The sequence below is a fragment of the Drosophila busckii genome, chromosome 3R, assembly GCF_011750605.1.
Source record: "Drosophila busckii strain San Diego stock center, stock number 13000-0081.31 chromosome 3R, ASM1175060v1, whole genome shotgun sequence".
NCBI classification, from domain to species: Eukaryota; Metazoa; Arthropoda; class Insecta; order Diptera; family Drosophilidae; genus Drosophila; species Drosophila busckii.
In genome coordinates this window covers 16,896,645-16,916,382 of record NC_046607.1, presented here as the reverse complement: position 1 = coordinate 16,916,382, position 19,738 = coordinate 16,896,645, and the positions used below count along the sequence as shown (strand labels likewise).

Below are 19,738 nucleotides of genomic sequence, written 5' to 3'. Positions count from 1 at the left end.
TTGCTAGCTTATGCTATAACAATTCTTATCTCATACATAGTAATAAATTTATGTAAGTTTGGAAAACTGTTTCATCATAAATTACTTAATAACCGTTGATACAGTTTAAGTGAATTAGCGTGGCTTGCGGTTAGAAATAATTGCAGTTAAGCGTAAATAGAAAACTAATTAATTTGATTTCTATTAACTGAGAGCTAATGCAATTTTCAAATCAATTCAAGTAGCTTGCAAAAATACTAAGCAAACAAGTTTCATAAATCTTAAATTAATGATTTAACAATATCATTAATTAATTGATTAATAGTGTGAGAAACCATCAATTAAGCGAGAATTTGTTCAATGTACAAATTTCATTTAGCAGAAGATTTGGCATACAATGAGGATATAGACAATCGGATGCCCGCATTATTTATAGCTTTGTTTTTCAATTTAATATTACATTTGTTGTTTACTGATTACAGTAATAATACTAGTTCCAGTACTAGCCGGGAAGCACACCAACCGATCTAAAAATTCCGAAATATTCAAATTATCGGTGAACTTACGTACGCCCATTACTTGCAACGATCTCTCTAGAAGTTCACACACCACACGCCCAATTTAGTACCTTGAAGATAATGCCAGGGGATAAAACACGCGATGCGTGCAGTTAACTGGGCAGTTACTGTTATATGGTCAATTTTCATTAGCATATAGACGGCGTATAACGCTAAATGACAGTTGTATGGCAAATGCATTTGGATTTATTTTAACTCTTTTGACATCTTAACACTTGCAAGGTGACAAGACAATGGTCCACAGTCAACAGCTCAATGCAAAGCAGAACAATGAGTTGCTTAGAAAGGCAGCTGCATATTGTGGGTTATGCAAAAGATCCTTGAGCTTAATGCAGCTGGGATTCCCCATGGCTAATAGACTTGACGTATATGTCTGGTGAACCTCAACAAGTTGCTTAGACTTGCATATGACTTTCTTTAGGCTTGGACTTTGCTGTCGCTCGGTAAAGCACCTAAGGGTACATTAGCGCTTTGAAATGTGCTCAAGGTTAACCTAAATTGCGCTAAACTTTGGAGGGTAGACAGTGTGTACTTGATTATTGAAATTAATAATACAGGAAAATTATTTGATATCTACTATGTAACCAGTTAAACTAAATCGAACAACAAGGAACAGAGCGACCAAGTTGGATGCTAATTAGATTTAAATATGAAACGTGCCGCCCAGTTCTAATGCATATTTAACGAGTTCAATTGCAATACTCGTGTGCTCTAACAACCAGCATCTAATCGACGCTGCAAGCATAGAATTAAAAAACAGAATAACTACAACTAAAGCAAAACAACTAAATTAAAGGTTGTACTAGTATGTATGCTTCTTGTTAATTAGCTGGGGTCATTATAAGCTAATACGAATATAATAAGCGTTTACTTACTAATAACTGTGACGTCACATGTACAGTGGCCTGCGTATACGTAATATACGTATACGTATACGTTTATGTATGCGCTAACTACTCTATTAAATCTTTCGCTATTGATCTATGCTGACACATGTGACCCCAAATTATATATCAATTGAAAGTGTACCCCTTTAGTTAAATAAGCACCAGTTGCCATTAAACCATTTACAATTAATTCTAATTAATGATTAGTTACAGCAAAGTTACGCTCCATATTGCCTTATCAGGTGAGCCGCCCGGCACAACTGTTAGCTAATCCTGCATATCTAAATTTGTCATTAATATTTCTGCTGCGATATCTCGTTAGGCAACTGTCAGCATTTGTTAGCATTGGAGCTGCGCTGGCATGCCAGCTGCTGTGGCAAAACTTTCTAGCTGGCAACATAATTAAAAAGCACATAAACAAAACAAAATATATATTTTTTGAGGCTTCGCTGTGCGGGCGGCCTGCAGGTGAGCCAAGCCCGGCCACCCACTCGCTGTCTAGGATGCGTATAAATGGCGACGCTGCCGCTCAACAGTTCACATTTGGTCCCGTGCATTGATTTCATAAGCAACTCCTCCGTTTGCTGCATAAACATTTGAGACTAGAACAATACTCAACAATTCAAAAGGTATGTTTGTTTAAAAAAGTGCAGCACAGTGAACTATTCTCATTTACAATAAATCTATGCATCAGACTTTAAGTCAATTAGCATACAAAATTGCAAATCTATTAGCAGGGCGCTCTTTAAATAATCCATTAAACTGCTCTGGGATAAGGGCATTGTAAGCTAACAAATTGTCTGTCAAGTCGCAGATAATTATGCAAATATCGTTATTAAAAAAAATCAATCAAACTACAGTAGAGGCTCGATATTTCTTATTATTTCAAATTATAATTATACATATGTTACACAAAATTTGCATAAAAGCTTAACTTGTTTTTCAAAAAATATATATTTGTATTTGTTCGCCTTAGCGAGCTTGTTCTGTAATCGTTTCCAGCTTGCATACAAATTAGACAGACAAGTGCACTGCTAGGCAATCAATCAAATTAGTTTTAATCATAAAAGCAATTATATATCTCTCTCTCTCTCTCGCTCTCTCACTTTCTCCCAGAGCCATGTCCAACGCAATGCGCTGCACTCTTTTCGTCCTTATTGCGCTGACGCTCTTTGCCGCTGGTTGCAATGTGGAGGCCACCAAGGCGCGTACGTCTCGTGGCAATGAAATTAATACCATGGAGGATGCACTCAAATATCTGCAGGATCTGGATGTTTACTACGGCGATAGAGCGCGTGTGCGCTTTGGCAAACGTGGCTCATTGCTGCATCTACTACGCAGTCAGATGCTGGAGAACAGCCAGAACAACAACAAGGACAACAACATAGCCGCAGAGCTGGTAAGCAGTAAACTCAATCAATTTTTATAGCAAATAATAAAATATTTATATTCATAGCAGCAGCATTCTGTCGGGGAGGAGGAATTCTTTTAAACTATATTCGAATGAAAACTACATCTTTATCAAACTGTTAAAAAGCTTTTCGCATAATTTTGGAGCAATGGCTTAAATAAGTTATACATTTAAAATACACTCATGTTCTTAGTGTTTCTGCAAACCATTCATAAATAAATGGTAAACTACTGATATCCACTTAGTTTCATTTACCTAGAAACGCAATCTTATTTTTAAGTATTCAAAATGTATTTCGAATATATAACATTATCCTTTGCGATATTTTCTTAAAGCGACCAACCACTAAAGACCTATTCCAAATCTGAATATATGGTAAATTAAAATTGCCATTTTGATTTCTATTGTCTATATGTATTTTAGCTCAGAGCTCAACAGCGCTTAAGCAAGTTGAATATTCTCCACTTCCTTAATAAGATCCATATGCTTGAACTCGTCTGGACGTTTTGTAAAAACTTCCAGCAGTTTCAGCTTATTCTCGTCTGGCTTGTAGTAGAACATTTGTAACTCGTTAGCCAAACACTGTGCCTCCTGTGCAGTTAGTACCTTGTTATCATACTCGCCACGCATTAGCACTATGCCTTTGTCCTCAGTTTCGGTGTAGTGCACCAAGGTGAGACACTCGGGCGCATTTTCATGATGCACTTGATAGGCCAACAAAGGTGTAAAATGCACTGTGTTGGCGGAAAACTGCAACATGAAGAATTCAAAGCCCTCACTGCGTGGCAAGGGCAGTAAAAATATGGGATGCTCCTTTGCGCGTGACATTAGCTTCTGATACTGATCCACAGTGAGCGTAGCCGCGAGCACTTCCTTAGTCTTATGGTATTCGATCCAGATTTGCGAAATCTCCTCAGCATTCTTATCGGCAAGCAGCTCCAGCTTCATTATGTCACTCAGCTTCTTGTGCGGCAACTCAGCCTGCTCCTGGGCCAGCTTCTGCTTCGGGTTCAATAGCTCAGAGTATGATCTAATAGAAAAGTGGGTTTTAAGTAACGTCATTGTCATATTCTCTTAAATTAATTAACTCACCTGGCCTGACTCTGTCCATCCTTAATTGGATTGACAACACGTTCAACGCGATCCAAGAACTCCTCGGCCGAAGTCTTCTGCATTTTGGCTATTTTATCCGCATATTTGAAATAGTAGGGATTTGTTTCCTTTAGCTGCTCAATGGCTTCCTTAGCACGTGATGACGATGACATGGCAATGCTGCGCGAGAAAACGTGTCGATATTGAAAAACGCGCAGGAACTTACGGCTGCATTCCATTCCGACAATGCTAAAGTGTATTTTTCATACAATTTTAACACTTTCTGCACGCTGGCAAACAAATAATAACAATTATGTAAGTGCTAAATACAGGGCTGCTGAAAACTAGAGATGTGCGATACTTACTTACCCGTGATTTGTCAAAAGAGTTTGAAAATCACTTGTCATTGTCGTGTAGTCACAGCAATATTTAGTTTAATAGTAAACATAGAAATGGCAAAAGTAAATATGTGATTGTCAAAAATTGTTGATAAGAATAAGTCCAAATGTTTTAGGTTTGCGTTACGTTAGTTTTATACAACACTGCACTTTTTCAACACTTATACTCAAATTCAAAGCGCGTATCGGATATTTGTACATATTACGTCGAGTTAGTGATGATGAACAGAAAATATATAAAAGCTTAAATTCAAATTTAAAAAAAAACGTATATTTTCTAATAGTATTCTATTTTTAAAACTCTTACCCTCAAATTTATTTCACAACTACAACGTTATATATTAGATTTTTAATTTTACATGAATAGTTTAAGGAACTGCCAGAGTATTGTGCCGGCAATAAAGACAAGAAAAGCTTGCAAAGCTCGATGTAACCTTTTAAACCTTGAAAAATAAAATAAAGTAAATCATTGAGAATTTTATACCAAAGTACATACAGCTTAAGACGCTTTGCGCCTCTCATAAACGATTCCTGAGTTGGTTTCTCTTTTCCTAAGTGCTCTCGCATGCCGAAAAGCGCTACTTCAAAGTATTGTGTCCAGTCGATAGCTTGCATATCAAAAGGATAAAGTTCACGGTCCTCTTGTGATAGGCTATTTGATAATCGCGTCGTATTGCGCGTATCATATGTCCAATTGGTTCTTGTAAACGGTTTGATAAGTTTAAGATTAGAGTGAATCTTTTCATATGTCTTCACCAAACGTGGCTTCTTGCCAGTCAATAATAAGCCAAAGTCAACGATGTAGGCCGGTATAATATGATAGAAAATTATACCCACATACCATAACCAATATATGTTAGTTGTGTGTGTAAAAGGATACCAAATCATCTTTGGCAATGTACAAATCTCCTTGTAATCTTGTATTTGATTAAAAAACATATCCCAGTTAATCTCATTTTTATCAGTTGGCACCAGGTTATATATAGTCGCTTCCCTATTTGTGGTCAGGCCACTGGACTTTTGGTTACGCGGTGGAGCTTCCTTCGCAGCTTGCCAAGCACTGGCAAGCGCCAAATTGGCACAATAATCCACTGGCACTATATTAGAGCGCGCACTCCTATCGATGACCGTTAAACGGACGACTCCGTAGGCAGCGCCCAAAATGAAAGCAATTGGTCCATACAGATTGTTAATCCATCCCGCATGGGGCCCCTTATGAATCGGAAGTACTAAAGTTGCATACTATTAGAAAAATTACTTAGATTTTTTCTGTGGACTATAGAAACTCACTCATGCCAGGGCGAAATATACAAATCGGCAAGTTTTGTGCTTCTACTTGGATCACTTGCTCTGCCAGAGCCTTTGTATAAGTGTAACTATTGGGATACTTGTTTAGCAGCACTGGTGCCATTTCATCTATAAGTTCGGCGCCAAGCTGTTCTTTCATCATGAGAACTTTGTCATAACTAGCAGTCAAATTTCCAGGATAGAAATGTTCATTCACGTGTCCCATTGGGCAGTTGGAGAAGGCAGTCGATACATGCACAAACGCCTCCAAATGAGTCATCTGCTTGGCCAGTTGCACCATCAGTTTAGTACCACGTACATTAATATCCAAGGCCAAGTGTAATGGATCCATAAAATTAACAGTGGCAGCACTATGAATTACAATATTAACTTCCTGCGTAAGCAACTTTCGATCTCCAGCGCTAATGCCTAGATCAGCCAATTCACAGTCTCCAGCTATAGCTGTTATACGCTCCAAGGCATTGGGTTTCGTTTTCAATAGTAAGCTGAAAATCTGCAAGTTAAATTATTAAAAAGTATCATTAATAAACTCTTTTTATACTTACCACATCGCTAGTCAAATCAGTAATACGACCTTGTATATCCATTCCCCGCTTGGTCCTGACAAGTATATAAATGCGCTTGACTGCCGTTGTACGCAGAATCGTCTCTATGAGTACTAGACAAAATAATTGAAACCGAAATAAACGGGTGGGGTCGTTGACACTTTATAAAAACTATTGAACTTACCTCTGCCTAAAAATCCAGTGGCACCACTCATCAGAATTGTTTTATTTTTATAAAACGCTTCCATATTGGTTTTGAAAAATATGGTATAATCTAATATCTATAGCACAAGTGACGGGGGCACTTACACGGCGACTAAGCTCTTGCGAATTTACGTTGATGTCTTTTATACTTTAGCCCATGCCAATATTTAGAATGCAAGAAATTCGACTTCAAATTGAATATAGTAATTACACTGTTGCCCTTGTCTTATATATACATAGAAAGTAAATGGTAGATAGTTCAACAATTGCATCGCTAATGAGCAAACTAACAATCAGTTTTACAAGGAAGCCTTAATGTCACATGACTTACACAATATCAAATTATTCAAATGTAACGCACACATTTTAAATATTATAAATTCAAATGAGTGTACTTCGTTCCCAACAGTTAAATTTGAATGTTATTTCATGTTCAACATACATATGGATTATTTGTACTTTTCAATAATTATTATAGTTGCTGTAGATTGTTTCAAAAAAAAAAAAAAACTGAATAAATGTCTAACAATCTAATAGTTGTTTGCCGTTTTTAAAAAGAGCTTATTTGTATTTAACAAAAATTGGCGCTCTTTTAGTTTTAAACAAATATTAGCTTTAACAATAGTATTGTAGATAATACTCGCTAGTTTCTCTTTTAGCTCTCTCTCTCTCGATCTTTTAGCTATTTCCAGCTATTTTAAAAGAGCGAGGCAGCTGTATTGCTGCTATCGTATACCGATAGTGCCATCGATAGTGAGAACGCTGCCGGCAGAAGCATGTTGTTGTAACATCGATATCAACAGAATCATAGGGAAACATTGTTAAAAAAAAACATCGATAGCCGATGTTTTTCTTACATCACTAATTCGCTGTTAATTTTTGAGAGAAAGTACTTATTCGCTGAGACAGAAAGAGACTTACTAAGCACGGACTCGCTGACGAAACTCTTAGTTAAATTTAAATAGTTGTCGTGTTCAGTTCGTAGCTTGGATTGTGCGCGTTTTTTGCTGCAGCAACGATTCTACAAAAGTAAAGAAAAAATTAAAAAAAAAAAAGAAAATGTGGCTTTAGCAACACAAAAAAATAAAGAAGTGCATCGGTTTAGTATTGATTGCGATGTAAAGCACGAACAAAATCTATTGAAAGGATATTAAAAGAGTTAAAAGGCACATTGCATAATTCAAAGCCTTTGGTTGTGGCCTATACACACACACATACACACATTCTCTTGCAGATATTTTTTTGTTTCTTGAATTTTGCAAAGCGAAGCTCCTTGAATTCAAACCGCAAAAAAAGCACAAGTGTCGCTGAAAACAAAAAAGAAGCAAGAAGAATGAAAAATATACATTAAAAATAATATACAATAAGCGGAGCTTAGCTTTGATTGTTGTTTTTGCTGTTTGCTTCTTGTGCTTCTGGTACTTGTATTTTACATGTATACATGTGACATAACGACTTTTAATTGGTATGGGTGCGAATGTGTGTATGCAAAATGAATAAATATTTTTGAAGCCAAGCCGCTGGCATATCGCAGCTTTGCTGTTAAAGTTATTTTACAATTACCATATAAGCTGTGATTTAGATAACTTTTTGCCAATTTTCAAGTTTCATACTAATGGGGGTGGTTTTAAGCCAGAGGGTGGCTCAATGTACATAATATATGCAATATTTATGTGTATGTTTGCGTTTTGAATTGCAGATATTTTTAACGTAGACGCGCGCTCACAAATACATTGGCAAACCCCGCGTAAGCCGCCGCGTCTTAGCAAACAAATACAAGTGCCGCTCGCCCGCACGCCGCGCGTATTTTAGTTGTTGTTGCTGCTGTAAAAAATGCTGCTACGCTGTGGGATAGGAGCAGCGCTGCTGCTGCTCTGCTGCTTTGCAACGAATGCAGCTGCCGCAGAGCTGGCTGACAAGTTGCGCGATGATTCGGAACTTTCGCAGGTGAGTCAGAGACAAGAGAAATACAGTTAAAGTAAATATAACGCCCCTCTTAAGCATAGAAAAACACATGTAACTGCTTGGGTTGGCTTAACACGTACATACGTATGTAGGTAGAGATATAGGTACTTGTCCCACTAAACACAGTTGTTTATACAGATGTACACACACACACACACACACACACAGTCATGCTACAAACTCTGGATCGAAGTTATAAAATAAAACGTTGACACATTTAGAGCTCTAGCCTGGCGGCCTAGTTGCCCTTGAAAAGAAAAAACCAAAAAGAAATGCGAGAGAGCGTATGAGAGCGTGTATGTATGTGTTGGTGTGTGTGTGTGTCACCCGCACAGGTAGTCGTCGTTAGCGGCGGCTGAGCTGCCTTCCTGCTCCACGTCCTTGACCTTTTCGCATTTGCACTTGTTGTTGCAGTTTGAAAAATCGATGCGGCTCCTAAGCATCCGCCAATCCGCCCGGCTAGAGCACAAAGTCCAGTTCGCGGTTGCTTCAGCATTAGATATGCATGCTGATTCCATTATATAAACTAAATAAAATATGCAAAAGCAAAAAATAAACTCATTGCGATAAAGTGCCGGTCGTTGCTGTCGACTGAGCATAACTGTTTTCAAACTACACACACACACAATTATTTGTTAATGTGTTGGTTGGTTTGCCTCAACATTTTTACACCTTCACACTGGACAAACGAAAAGTGTAAAAAGTCAGAAGCCATTAAAGGTGCGCAGCCTAAAACAACAACAACAAATAATAGTAACAATAACAGGCAGTTCGGTCTCTCGAGCGTTCTACTCTGTTAAGCAGTTAATGCCCAAAAATAGTTACATAGCTACATAGATATGTATGTATATATGTAAGTGTAGCTATGCATTGTACATAGGCAAAGAAACAATTTCACAATTGAAAAGAAAGCGTGCGATCTGCGAGTCTAACCTCAACGGTAATTGTCGCTATAGTTACACACAGACACATGCATAGTTAGTACCTTTAACTAGCTAGCATAAGTATATGTTATGTGAGCGTTGACTACCAGACTTAGCAGAGCGTGTGCGTTCTATAAGATACATATGAGCAGCTTTTGTCATAAGCCCCGTTCTTAACTCGGAGCCACGTCGGTTCGTTCATATGAACGCCTGAACAAAATGACCGCCTAGCTGTAATGAACAAGTGCAGACCTGTTTCTATTGATAAGACATTGATTGCTGATTGAGTTTTTTCCATTTCAAATGCAGATGCATGCAAAGTGCAATCAAGCATAATCTTATTTCTGGAAACTCATTAGCAAAAGTAGCGCAATTCAATCGGAAATCATTTTATGCATGCAAACTGATGAATTTAGCATCTATTCGACAAATTGTTGAGCACACATTGCATGTTGACCTGCAATGCTGACCTCGTACTTCCTTTCTCGAGACGAGTGTCTCATTTTATTTATCATTCTCAATTTTAATTTTAGCTTTAATTTTTAACCTTTGACTGCCGACAGCTAGAAAGACAGACAGACAAATGATGCAGCTTGTGTGGGTGGAATTGTTGTCAACTGCATAGCAAGTATAAATCTAAAAAGAGTAAAGAAGAGAGACAGCTACACACACACGGGCAATCAACAACGAATTCAATTAAATTTAATTTAAGATTACAATACAGAACGCATTCATCGGCAAGCCAAGAGGCGCGTGATGATGAAGCTACTCGGGGCTGGAGCTGGGGCTGGGGATGGGCTGCTATAGATTATAACGCCGCTACAAATAACAACAGCCAAGGCGTTGAACGTGAATGAGCAACTGACCTTAATGGGGCTCTAAGCAGACACACACACGCAAATAGAATATTGTTCCAATGTAGATATATATTGTGCGATGCATTAATGATCCATTGCGGCCGACTTTGCGTGCCCTCCTTGCTACTTGTTCTACTCCTACTTCGCTTATTCATGACAGTCTCGTGCCTGATGCCGACACCAATTAAAACAAAAACTCTGAGGGGCTGCAATTATCCCAAAACAAAAAAAAAAAGAAAACTTTACCATCTGCACACATATGTATGCATAATTTGTATCAATTAAAACTGAATACATATTTACACTGGGGCATACATTGCGTTCTGTTTCAAGTCAATGAAGTGCGCTCTCTGCTCAGGAAGCTGGCCGCCTGTCTTGTCCGCCCTTGTCCACTTTTAAAAATGTAGCGATGGCTCTATTAGCAGCTGAATTGAATTTCCTCATATGTCACACCCCCAAGAAACAAATTAATAGATAAATACACACACACACACACACACCCGTACTCGTAGCATACCAATAAAATAATTGGCTAAAACTTTAAACAAACTGAAAAGTGTGTTGCAATGCAAAATTTTGAACTCTTAGCGGTTCTCTTTCTTCTCTCTCTCTCTCTTCTCTCTTTTTTTTACAGAGCACATCCTTCAAGCGCATTATGCCGGCTAGGGTAAGCAACTAACAAAAAAACCAGAAAAACCGTTACATGTTTTTTGCCTTAATTTTGTTAATAAAATTGTAAATAAGGGTTGAGAGTATTTTGAAGTGGGCGTGGGCGTGCTACGGGGTTGCAATGACCACCAACAGCAGCTAAATTTTGTTTGCACCGCCGTCTGGCTCTAGCTCTAGCTCTCAGTTGACGCGCTCTGACTCACAATGCCCTTGACTTTGTCGTCCTCCTAGCTGTATCTATTCCACTCTCTGACCAGGTTCAATGGCACTGTGAGCGCATGAAAATCAAATGCATTTATATATTATATACACAGCGGGTGCCAGACAGAGCTCAGAGGGGTGTGTTGCTACCCCCCACAAGACTTCAGATTACAAATCGCCGCTCAATGCTGCGAACTCTGATAATGCATTAAAATCAGCCAAAGCGCATAATTGACAGCGCTTGGTGCAATTACAAATCACAAAAAATACCCTAAACTAAGTGTATATATATTTGATTAACCATTTTGTTGTTCGTTTGTTCTGTCTGCGTGCTAGGAATATATTAGCAACTCTCGATATCAAGCCCTGTCTTCTATGCGAAAGCATTTCGAAAGCGAAATGAAATCCATCTAGACTAATAACAAAGAACGATAGCAGGATAATAATAACATCGGCGACAACTGCTGTCTCAATTACTAAGGAAAGAGTGCAGTCGGTCACAGCCGACAGTGTCAGATGCTGTAGCATGGCGGCTACATTAATTAGCTAACGCACATGTAATCAGATAAGCATATCAGACTCAGCTCGTCGGTTTGTTCAAAAATAATAATAATAATAAAATAAATAAATTTGCTACAAAAGTTAATTAATCAAATGTTGATGTGATGTTAGAATTTTTCGTAGAATCATTTTGTCATTTTTGTTGACAAATCATTCAAATCAACCCATCTTATATATATTTCAAAGTTAAATAAATATAAAGTTAGAATCCCATGCAGCAAAACTATAAGATCGTTGTCAAATGTTGTACAGAGTCACACAATGAAATGTTTACTTGGCTGGTGTGCGATGCCGAAACTTAGATACGCAAATGGAGCATGGGCCAGGGCAGGTATTTGACGTGACTCATGGCAGGATAAGAGCGTAATAGAGAAACACACACACACACATACAGACATAGTTACACACACAGACACGTACACACATTAAAATGGTCAATTTAAAAAACAGTGAGCTTTGTTTGCTGCGCTGTGCATTGTGCATTGGGGCGTGGCACGTAGCATGGCAGGGCGTGCAACATTGTGTGTGCCATGGCGTGGCTCTGTGAGCTGGGAAGCCGCAAAGTGTGCGGTTGGGCAGGTGGTGGTGTTGGTGTTGCTGTTGGTGGTGGCAACGTCAACTCGTACGAAAGGGTCAGTGTCTGTTAACTAGGGTAGGCTTGGAAAATGCATTTTCCATGTGTCCTGCCAGCTGACAAGCATTCCTGTTTTCTCTACTATGTAGAACTAGGTGCAGGGGCAATAAACCGTCGCTCGCTTATGTAATTGGTTCAATAAACCTTTTTAGGCCGCCGACAGGCATTGCTCATTTATATGAGTTCCAGTTGTTTGACGTTGCCATGACGTTAGTTCGCCAAAAAAAACGAATAATAGCCATGTGTACCAACTCCCCACCCACATTAATTTATTAGCTTGCATGCTAAAGTTGCGTTCAATATACACTCTGCTACATAGTTAAGTCTATCTATTTTATATGCACTTACAGTTCTATAGCCTGCTGGAGCAGAATCCTGTGGCCAACTCGACGCTCTCGCTGCGCTCCTGCACGATCTTTGTGCCCACAAATGAAGCCTTCCAGCGCCACAAAGGCCCCACACATGTGCTCTACCACATTAGTAAGTGCAGAGATTTGTACTCTGATCCGATGAGCAATTCAATTAATTCCAATTCTATTACAGCCACCGCTGCGTTCAACAAAGATCAGCTGCAGAAGACCATGACATCGGACATGGATGGCAATCCGCCGTTGTATATAACTAAAAATCGCAATGGCGATATTTATGTGAACAATGCGCGCATTATTCCCTCACTAAGCGTGGAGCTGACCAATGCTGCGGGCAGGCGACAGGTTTGTTGACTCAATTATAAACTATAAGCACATAGCTTAATTACTTTAATTACAGGTTATGCATGTCATCGATGAGGTGCTGGAGCCGCTGACTGCGTCGCAATCCGCCAAGGCTGATGTCAACAATCTGGATGCAATGCAGTTCATGCAGCAGGCAGATCATCTGAACGTTGGTGAGAACAATCGTCTGCGCACCTATCGCTCGCAGGTGTCGCTGATGAAGAAGGAATCGCTGTACCAAGCGCCTGGCACACACACGTTCCTTGTGCCTGTGGATGAAGGCTTCAAGGTAAGCTCTGCAGTTTAATTTTTAAAATTTTAATTCATTTAATTCTTTTTGTTAAGCTCTCGACACGCAGCAGCTTAGTTGATGCCAAGGTCATTGATGGCCATGTTATACCCAACACTGTCATATTCACTGCCGCCTCGCAGCACGATGAGCCCAAGACTTCGGCTGCTTTTGAGGACCAGCTCAAGGTTACCGTCAGTTTCTTTAAACAAAAGGATGGCAAAAGTAAATAGCGTTAGCAATTTAAGTATGAGCTGCAACTAACAATTGTTTTGTTTTTTTGCTTGCAGTGTATGTCAAGTCCAATACAATCATAGGCGATGCCAAGCATCCAACGGGCGTGGTCTTAGCCGAAATTGTTAAGGCCAACATTCCAGTTAAAAATGGCGTTGTGCACTTGATTCATCGTCCGCTTATGATTATCGATACGACCGTCACACAGTTCCTACAGGTAGGTGGGCGTGGCACCCATTGACACACAACCAATCAATAGATAAGCACACACACACACACACACACACACACAGACTTATATAAACAATTAGCATTTGATAAACATTATGCGTATGGCCTGAACTGAACTGATAAGGCTTGGCATTTTGGATTGGCTGCTGGACTAGTTAGCCTCAGTAAACGCTTACACATACATAGAACATACAAACGCGCACACACACACACACATACGCAGAGATTACGGCCACATTGCTTTGCATTTAGTTGAGCAGCGCGCGTTTTGGAACAAGTGGCAATCAAAGACTCTGGCCACAAGCATTTCGGAGTTCGTCTATATGCAAAGTTAAAAATAAATATAAACAACAATTGCACAATTGATCAGCGCCGCTTGCTAAAAACTAAAACTAGAACTCGAACTTAGCGTAACACATTTTATTAATTAAAACCAATGCCCAAAGTCTGATTTTACCTAGAAACGAATACGCTTCAAATTAAAAGTTTAAAGTTTAGCAGTGCTGCAAGCGCTTAAGACTTTAATCGTTACATAATTTATGTTTCGCTTCCATGTAAAATCATAAGCAAAATTTTATTTTAAAATAATTTTTAAAATATAAATTTTATTTTAAAAAAATTTTGGGTGTAATGTAAGTATTACCAACAAATCAAAAACAAAAAAATTGTAAAAAAAAAAGAAAAGCAATGTATTTAATGTAAATTTATTTTACTTGTGTGTACGCCAATTTTTATATTTTCAAAACATCTGCATAAAAAGCTGCGACAATTGGCACAACAGAAAATAGAAAAACAAATTCCAAAAGCAGCTCGCCGCCAAAGCAGACACTGGCAACAGTTGCAAGCTACAAAATTTCCCAAAAAAAACAACAACAATTGGCTTTATTATTGCTTTACTGTAGCCAAGTCCGCTTGCCAAACTCATGTGTAAAACAAAAACTTCAAAAGTTCTCACAGCCCATTTGTAAATTCAATGTGTCTTTAGCTAATCCTTTCCATAATCGAACTCTCTCGTTCATTCGCTCAGTCGGCATGCCCTGATCACAACTTGATCGTACATAGTATATATGTTATAGCTGTAGTAGCCGCCACATGCCGCCACATAAACTACATTAAAATACATTGTTGCGCTCCCAAATCGTGTCGGCCTCATCTTTCAAAATTTTGTATATTTCTTTAGAATTCTAACTGTGTTTGCTTAGCGTTTTGTTGTATACACTTGCTATTGATATTTTCGCTCTACTGACCAGTTGATCTATATTTTCGTTTTCATACAAAACCCAATTCCCATATCGCTAACGAAATGAAATCTGATTCGACACATCTGCACTTTGAAATTGACCAACAATTTATAATGTAAAGTCGTTCAAGGTAAGCACCGAACTGAATATTAAGCGTAATTGTTTGTTCTTTTAAAAACGTTTGCTTTACAAATTATTCCTGCAAGAAACAAAATTTAAACTATGCTTGCTTAATGACTTGATTTCATTTTTTAAAACTCCATTTTTAGTTTGGATTATAATTTATACCTTAGCCCTGCACGCTTTTTGTATCAGAATAAATTGTATTTTATTACAACAATGTAAATAGTACAAACAACTGCCTGATACACGTTTCAATTTTAAAAAGTTAGTTAATAACACTTGTGTCTCAAGCAAATAAACTATAATCCTTGTGTTCATTTCAAATATATTTCCAACTCTGTGGCGGAACTTGCACAAACTACGCGCGGAACCTGAATAAACATATATATAAAATATAACTTAAAACACTTCAACTTGAAAATAACAAAACAAACCGAATATGCATATATAATTTATACGCTCTATTTCCACTACAACTTCTCCATCCGTTTGTACACCGACTGTACCGATTTAGTTCCTGAACGTAAGTAACTGCATAAAATTCATCGAATACAACAAACAAACAGTCATCAATGTTCGCAGATATTCTCAGTTTTATCATACACATCAGTATAAAGTATCAACATTTCATGCAGAAACTCGAAAGCATTAGCACATGGGCTCGAATTCGAATACAATTGGCTTCACCTTTATTATTTTACCCCCCCACTCATATTCAAAACCCTAAGTGTTGTGCTGTTAGCTGTTTGCAACTCCCCCCCAAAAGAAAAGATAATGCATTACCCAAATATTCTCACAGCTTGAACGTCCCTCGCCATTACAAACAATACTGCTTGTTTGCATTTTAGTTTATTATTTCGTTTTTCATTGTGTCGAGAAAAAGTGTGGATTATATATATTTGTTGTTATATATTTTAAAGGACAACGGCGAGAACGGCGCACTGCGTAAATTCTATGAGGTTATTATGGATGCTGGCGGCGCTGTGCTTGAAGGCATTAACAATCTGTCCGAAGTGACTATATTGGCACCCAGCAATGAGGCTTGGAATGTGAGCTCCATCGACAACATTATCAGGTAATGTCAAATGCATTTTTTAAAGTCAGTTACTCGAGCAGCGTTTTATGTTTACAGAGATCGCAAGCGCATGACTGATATACTCAACATGCATATTATCAAGGATCGTCTAAACGTTGACAAAATTAGACAAAAGAATGCAAATATGGTAAGCTCAATCTATAAAACTATAATATCTATATATAACGCTATATACTTGCAGATTGCTCAGGTGCCCACAGTTAACAATCGCACCTTTTTGTATTTCAACATTAAAGGCGAAGGCGGCGATGCTGTTGTCACTGTTGAGGGTGGTGGCGTCAACGCCACTGTAATGCAGGCTGATGTGGCTCAAACTAACGGCTATGTGCATATTATTGATCGCGTTTTGGGCGTACCGCACACCACTGTGCTGGGCAAGCTGGAAACTGATCCGATGATGAGGTAAGCATTTTGAAATTCTGTTCACACCTTGTTAAAAGATGTAATGCAATTTCACCATGCTTACACAGCGATACCTTCAAGATGGGACAGTTCTCGCATTTTACCGATCAACTGAACAACACGCAGCGTCGTTACACCTTCTTCGTGCCCCGCGACAAGGGCTGGCAAAAGACCGAACTGGACTATCCCTCGGCGCATAAGAAGCTCTTCATGCGTGACTTTGCCTATCACGTAAGCTCAACTCAGCGCTGACTTTTGTTTTATACTCATTCGTACGTTTGTTGTTTAGTCCAAGAGCATTTTGGAACGTCATTTGGTTATTGCGGATCATGTTTATACCATGAAGGATCTGGCGCAAATGTCGCTTACCACCGATCAAGTGGTGCTGCCCACATTCCGTGACTCGCTTAAGATCAAGGTCGAGGAGGAGGCTGGACGTAAGTAGCTTAAGCATTTGTGGCACCTAAAATGCTTTTTCTCTGCTCATTCGATATCTGCTTATTGGTATTGTAACTATTACTAATTGCTGCTGTTCTTTGTTCTTTAACCCCCATACTAAATTTATTGCTTTACTTGACTACTAAAATGTACAAAAAAAATAAAATAAAAGATCTACATGATGAGTCTGCTAGTCATGAATGGACTGGTGAGTGTTGCCATTAGTCAACCTATAGCACAAGCCCATCCACAGCGAAAACTTAAACATAACAAGTCTATCATAGCATAGCACACTACTAAAGTTTACATTTGTACTGTGATTAATCTATTTTATTTACAGGCTATGTGCTCACCTGGAACTACAAGAAGATCAATGTCTATAGGCCGGATGTGGAGTGCACCAATGGCATAATACATGTCATCGATTATCCGCTGCTGGAAGAGAAAGACGTGGTCGTAAGCGGAGGTAGCTATTTGCCCGAATCAAGCATTTGCATCTTGTTGGCCAACCTCATAATGATAACCGTAGCAAAGTTCTTGAACTAAACACATTAATCATTATGTAAAAAGAAAAAACCAGACAACAAACGATACACAGCCAACACAGTCGCAATCAAAAGAATGAAAACATAAAAACAGCAACAGCAACAACAACAACAGCGAATAAGCAACAACAAAAACAACAGCAATGAATAATCAAATTGAATAACCAAAATGAAATTAAGGATTTCATATGTTTAGCACATGTTGTTGTTACACACACACACACACACACACATATGTACATTGTACATTCATACATAATACATGATGAACTTTAAACTGTATTTTATACATATGTGTCACGCCCACTCTCACACACACACACACATACCGAACATATAATAATTTTCATTGCTTTGTATGAATCTCGTGGTGTACATTGGAAGAACACGTTTTACCCTACCATGGCCTTATGTATGATATGAATTATACAATTACGTTTATAATTACAATTTAAGTTCATTTAGGTTTTATTTCATTTAGTTTCGTTCTTAAGTGTATATTTTTTGTCATGTTTAGTTAATATTGTACGTATTTATGATTTGTAAAATGTTTAAAACTAAGTAGAATGCATTTGTCCAAGCAAGCTAAAGCAATAAGCACACACACACACACAATTACAACATGGATACATAAATGCCACAGACATGTAATGAAAGTCATCAATACCTTTTAAACTATGTGAAAATTTTAAATAGTAAACCCGAAATGTTTTTATTTTTAACTAAATAAGTTTAACAAAACGCAAAAATAACATGCATAATATTACAAATTTAAGCAGCATTCTTGTCTATCTAGGTTAAATATGTATGCCTACAAATAAAACAAAAAATCAAAACAAATTAGCTACGAACAAAATTCGCCTACTAACAAACAGACATCAGTAGATGTAAAAAACCCCATACTGCACTCCAGTTTGTAATTTCGTTAAATACCGCTATGCATGTTAGCGCCTCCCCCGCTCTCCAACAAACACACTTAAACATGATCAACTATATACGATCGTACATATACTACTATATACTACATGCAATGGCAACTGCAAGTTCAACTTCATACAACACCAGCAAACAAACAAACAAACAAAAAACTTTACTATACGAAACACACTAGTTCTCGTGGGTACTGTACATGATTTTGATACAACATTTTCACATATTTGTGCATATTTTTGCTTGTGCTTTGAATAGGCCTTGCCTGCCAAACAGCAGTTGTATTTTCAACTTTGTATGTAGTTATCATAAACAAACATGAAAAACGATTAAAAACTAACTAGTTTATTTTGTAGTCTGTTATGGGCAGTATCAAAATAACTTGGCTAAGAACTTGGCCAAAACCCGAGCGCTAACTTTAAACAACTCTCTTTCTATTTTCTCTATCTCTCCCACATATATAATGCTACATATGTATATTTATAGGTTAGACATTGTAACTAGCGTGTGTGTGTCCTTCCTACCAAACAGCTCGACATATGTTCTATCGCATATACATAAACCGAAAAGAATAAACAAGGATGTTGTATATGCATATCGAATATCTTATAGCCTAAACGAAACACTATCAACAACAAAATTCACGCAATCTACCTATCAAACGACCCCAACCAAAACACCCACATTGCAATGATATATAGAGAAAGCGCCGTTAAGTTATCGCCTAATCGCTAGTGACCAACAGATGTTTAAAAACTACACTAAGCCCCCACAGTCTCACATATATCTTTATCTTTAGTAATGCAGAATGTTGCAAGAGAAATTTAGTTTTTGCCAAAAACAAATAGATGAAAAGTAAACGGTAATTGAAACTGTACACATAAGCTTTAAATTATGATCGCAGCATGGAGAAGAGAGATGAATTTGCGAGTAGATAACGCCCAGTTTGTAAATGACGTAGTCAGTAGTTACACGTTAAAAATAGTGCCCTAGACTTTGTTGGGGTCGAAATACATATGACTAACGTGTAACTAGTGCCTTACTAAAGATAAAAACGCATTACCTTTAATATTTATACAAATTTACTCATCATAAACTAAATAAGAACACACCTGCTAACGAGTAGTGGCTAATAATGTCAAGCTAGCGTCTGAGTGAAACCTAATATATGAGATTATATTTACATATATATAGCGTAAAGCTCCGCTTCAAAGTTAACTCAATAAAATTGTATTAAGTCACACGCTATTTACACCAAAGGCCCATGATACGAATCGATATATG

The 19,738-nt window shown here is 38.0% G+C and overlaps 4 protein-coding genes across 18 annotated transcripts; 2 read left to right on the top strand and 2 right to left on the bottom strand.

The window, feature by feature from the left end:
* The first annotated feature begins 1,874 nt into the window (after positions 1–1,874).
* Positions 1,875–3,089, top strand: LOC108604234 (neuropeptide F). 2 transcript variants are annotated; one of them, XM_017993604.1, is made up of 3 exons: positions 1,875–2,073; positions 2,561–2,843; positions 2,904–3,089. In XM_017993604.1, exons 2-3 carry the CDS (start codon positions 2,565–2,567, stop codon positions 2,934–2,936), a joined length of 312 nt encoding a protein of 103 aa, XP_017849093.1. In that variant the 5' UTR covers positions 1,875–2,073; positions 2,561–2,564; the 3' UTR covers positions 2,937–3,089. The 2 variants fall into 2 exon arrangements, with proteins under 2 accessions (XP_017849093.1, XP_017849092.1); XM_017993603.2 differs by having other exon boundaries at positions 1,877–2,073; positions 2,901–3,089.
* Positions 3,090–3,175: 86 nt separating this feature from the next.
* LOC108604233 (ATP synthase mitochondrial F1 complex assembly factor 1) lies at positions 3,176–4,261 on the bottom strand. Its single transcript, XM_017993601.2, has 2 exons — positions 3,948–4,261; positions 3,176–3,885 (listed from the first exon to the last, which is right to left on the bottom strand). Exons 1-2 carry the CDS (start codon positions 4,184–4,186, stop codon positions 3,297–3,299), a joined length of 828 nt encoding a protein of 275 aa, XP_017849090.1. The 5' UTR covers positions 4,187–4,261; the 3' UTR covers positions 3,176–3,296.
* A 355-nt stretch (positions 4,262–4,616) lies between these two features.
* Positions 4,617–6,512, bottom strand: LOC108604232 (fatty acyl-CoA reductase wat). Its single transcript, XM_017993600.2, has 5 exons — positions 6,383–6,512; positions 6,199–6,311; positions 5,636–6,146; positions 4,842–5,574; positions 4,617–4,788 (listed from the first exon to the last, which is right to left on the bottom strand). The coding sequence occupies exons 1-5, from the start codon at positions 6,444–6,446 to the stop codon at positions 4,701–4,703; spliced, it is 1,509 nt and encodes a 502-aa protein (XP_017849089.1). The 5' UTR covers positions 6,447–6,512; the 3' UTR covers positions 4,617–4,700.
* Positions 6,513–7,333: 821 nt separating this feature from the next.
* LOC108603426 (fasciclin-1) lies at positions 7,334–19,018 on the top strand. 14 transcript variants are annotated; one of them, XM_017992244.1, is made up of 19 exons: positions 7,335–7,431; positions 8,102–8,349; positions 10,782–10,814; positions 12,563–12,692; positions 12,756–12,925; positions 12,981–13,214; positions 13,271–13,439; positions 13,505–13,665; positions 14,294–14,311; positions 15,042–15,050; positions 15,558–15,566; positions 15,964–16,118; positions 16,176–16,266; positions 16,321–16,541; positions 16,610–16,772; positions 16,831–16,978; positions 17,152–17,187; positions 17,320–17,445; positions 18,941–19,018. In XM_017992244.1, exons 2-19 carry the CDS (start codon positions 8,236–8,238, stop codon positions 18,943–18,945), a joined length of 1,992 nt encoding a protein of 663 aa, XP_017847733.1. In that variant the 5' UTR covers positions 7,335–7,431; positions 8,102–8,235; the 3' UTR covers positions 18,946–19,018. The 14 variants fall into 14 exon arrangements, with proteins under 14 accessions (XP_017847722.1, XP_017847724.1, XP_017847723.1 ...); XM_017992233.1 differs by having other exon boundaries at positions 7,334–7,431; positions 17,320–19,018; XM_017992235.1 differs by lacking the exon at positions 14,294–14,311 and having other exon boundaries at positions 7,334–7,431; positions 17,320–19,018.
* The last annotated feature ends 720 nt before the right edge of the window (positions 19,019–19,738 follow it).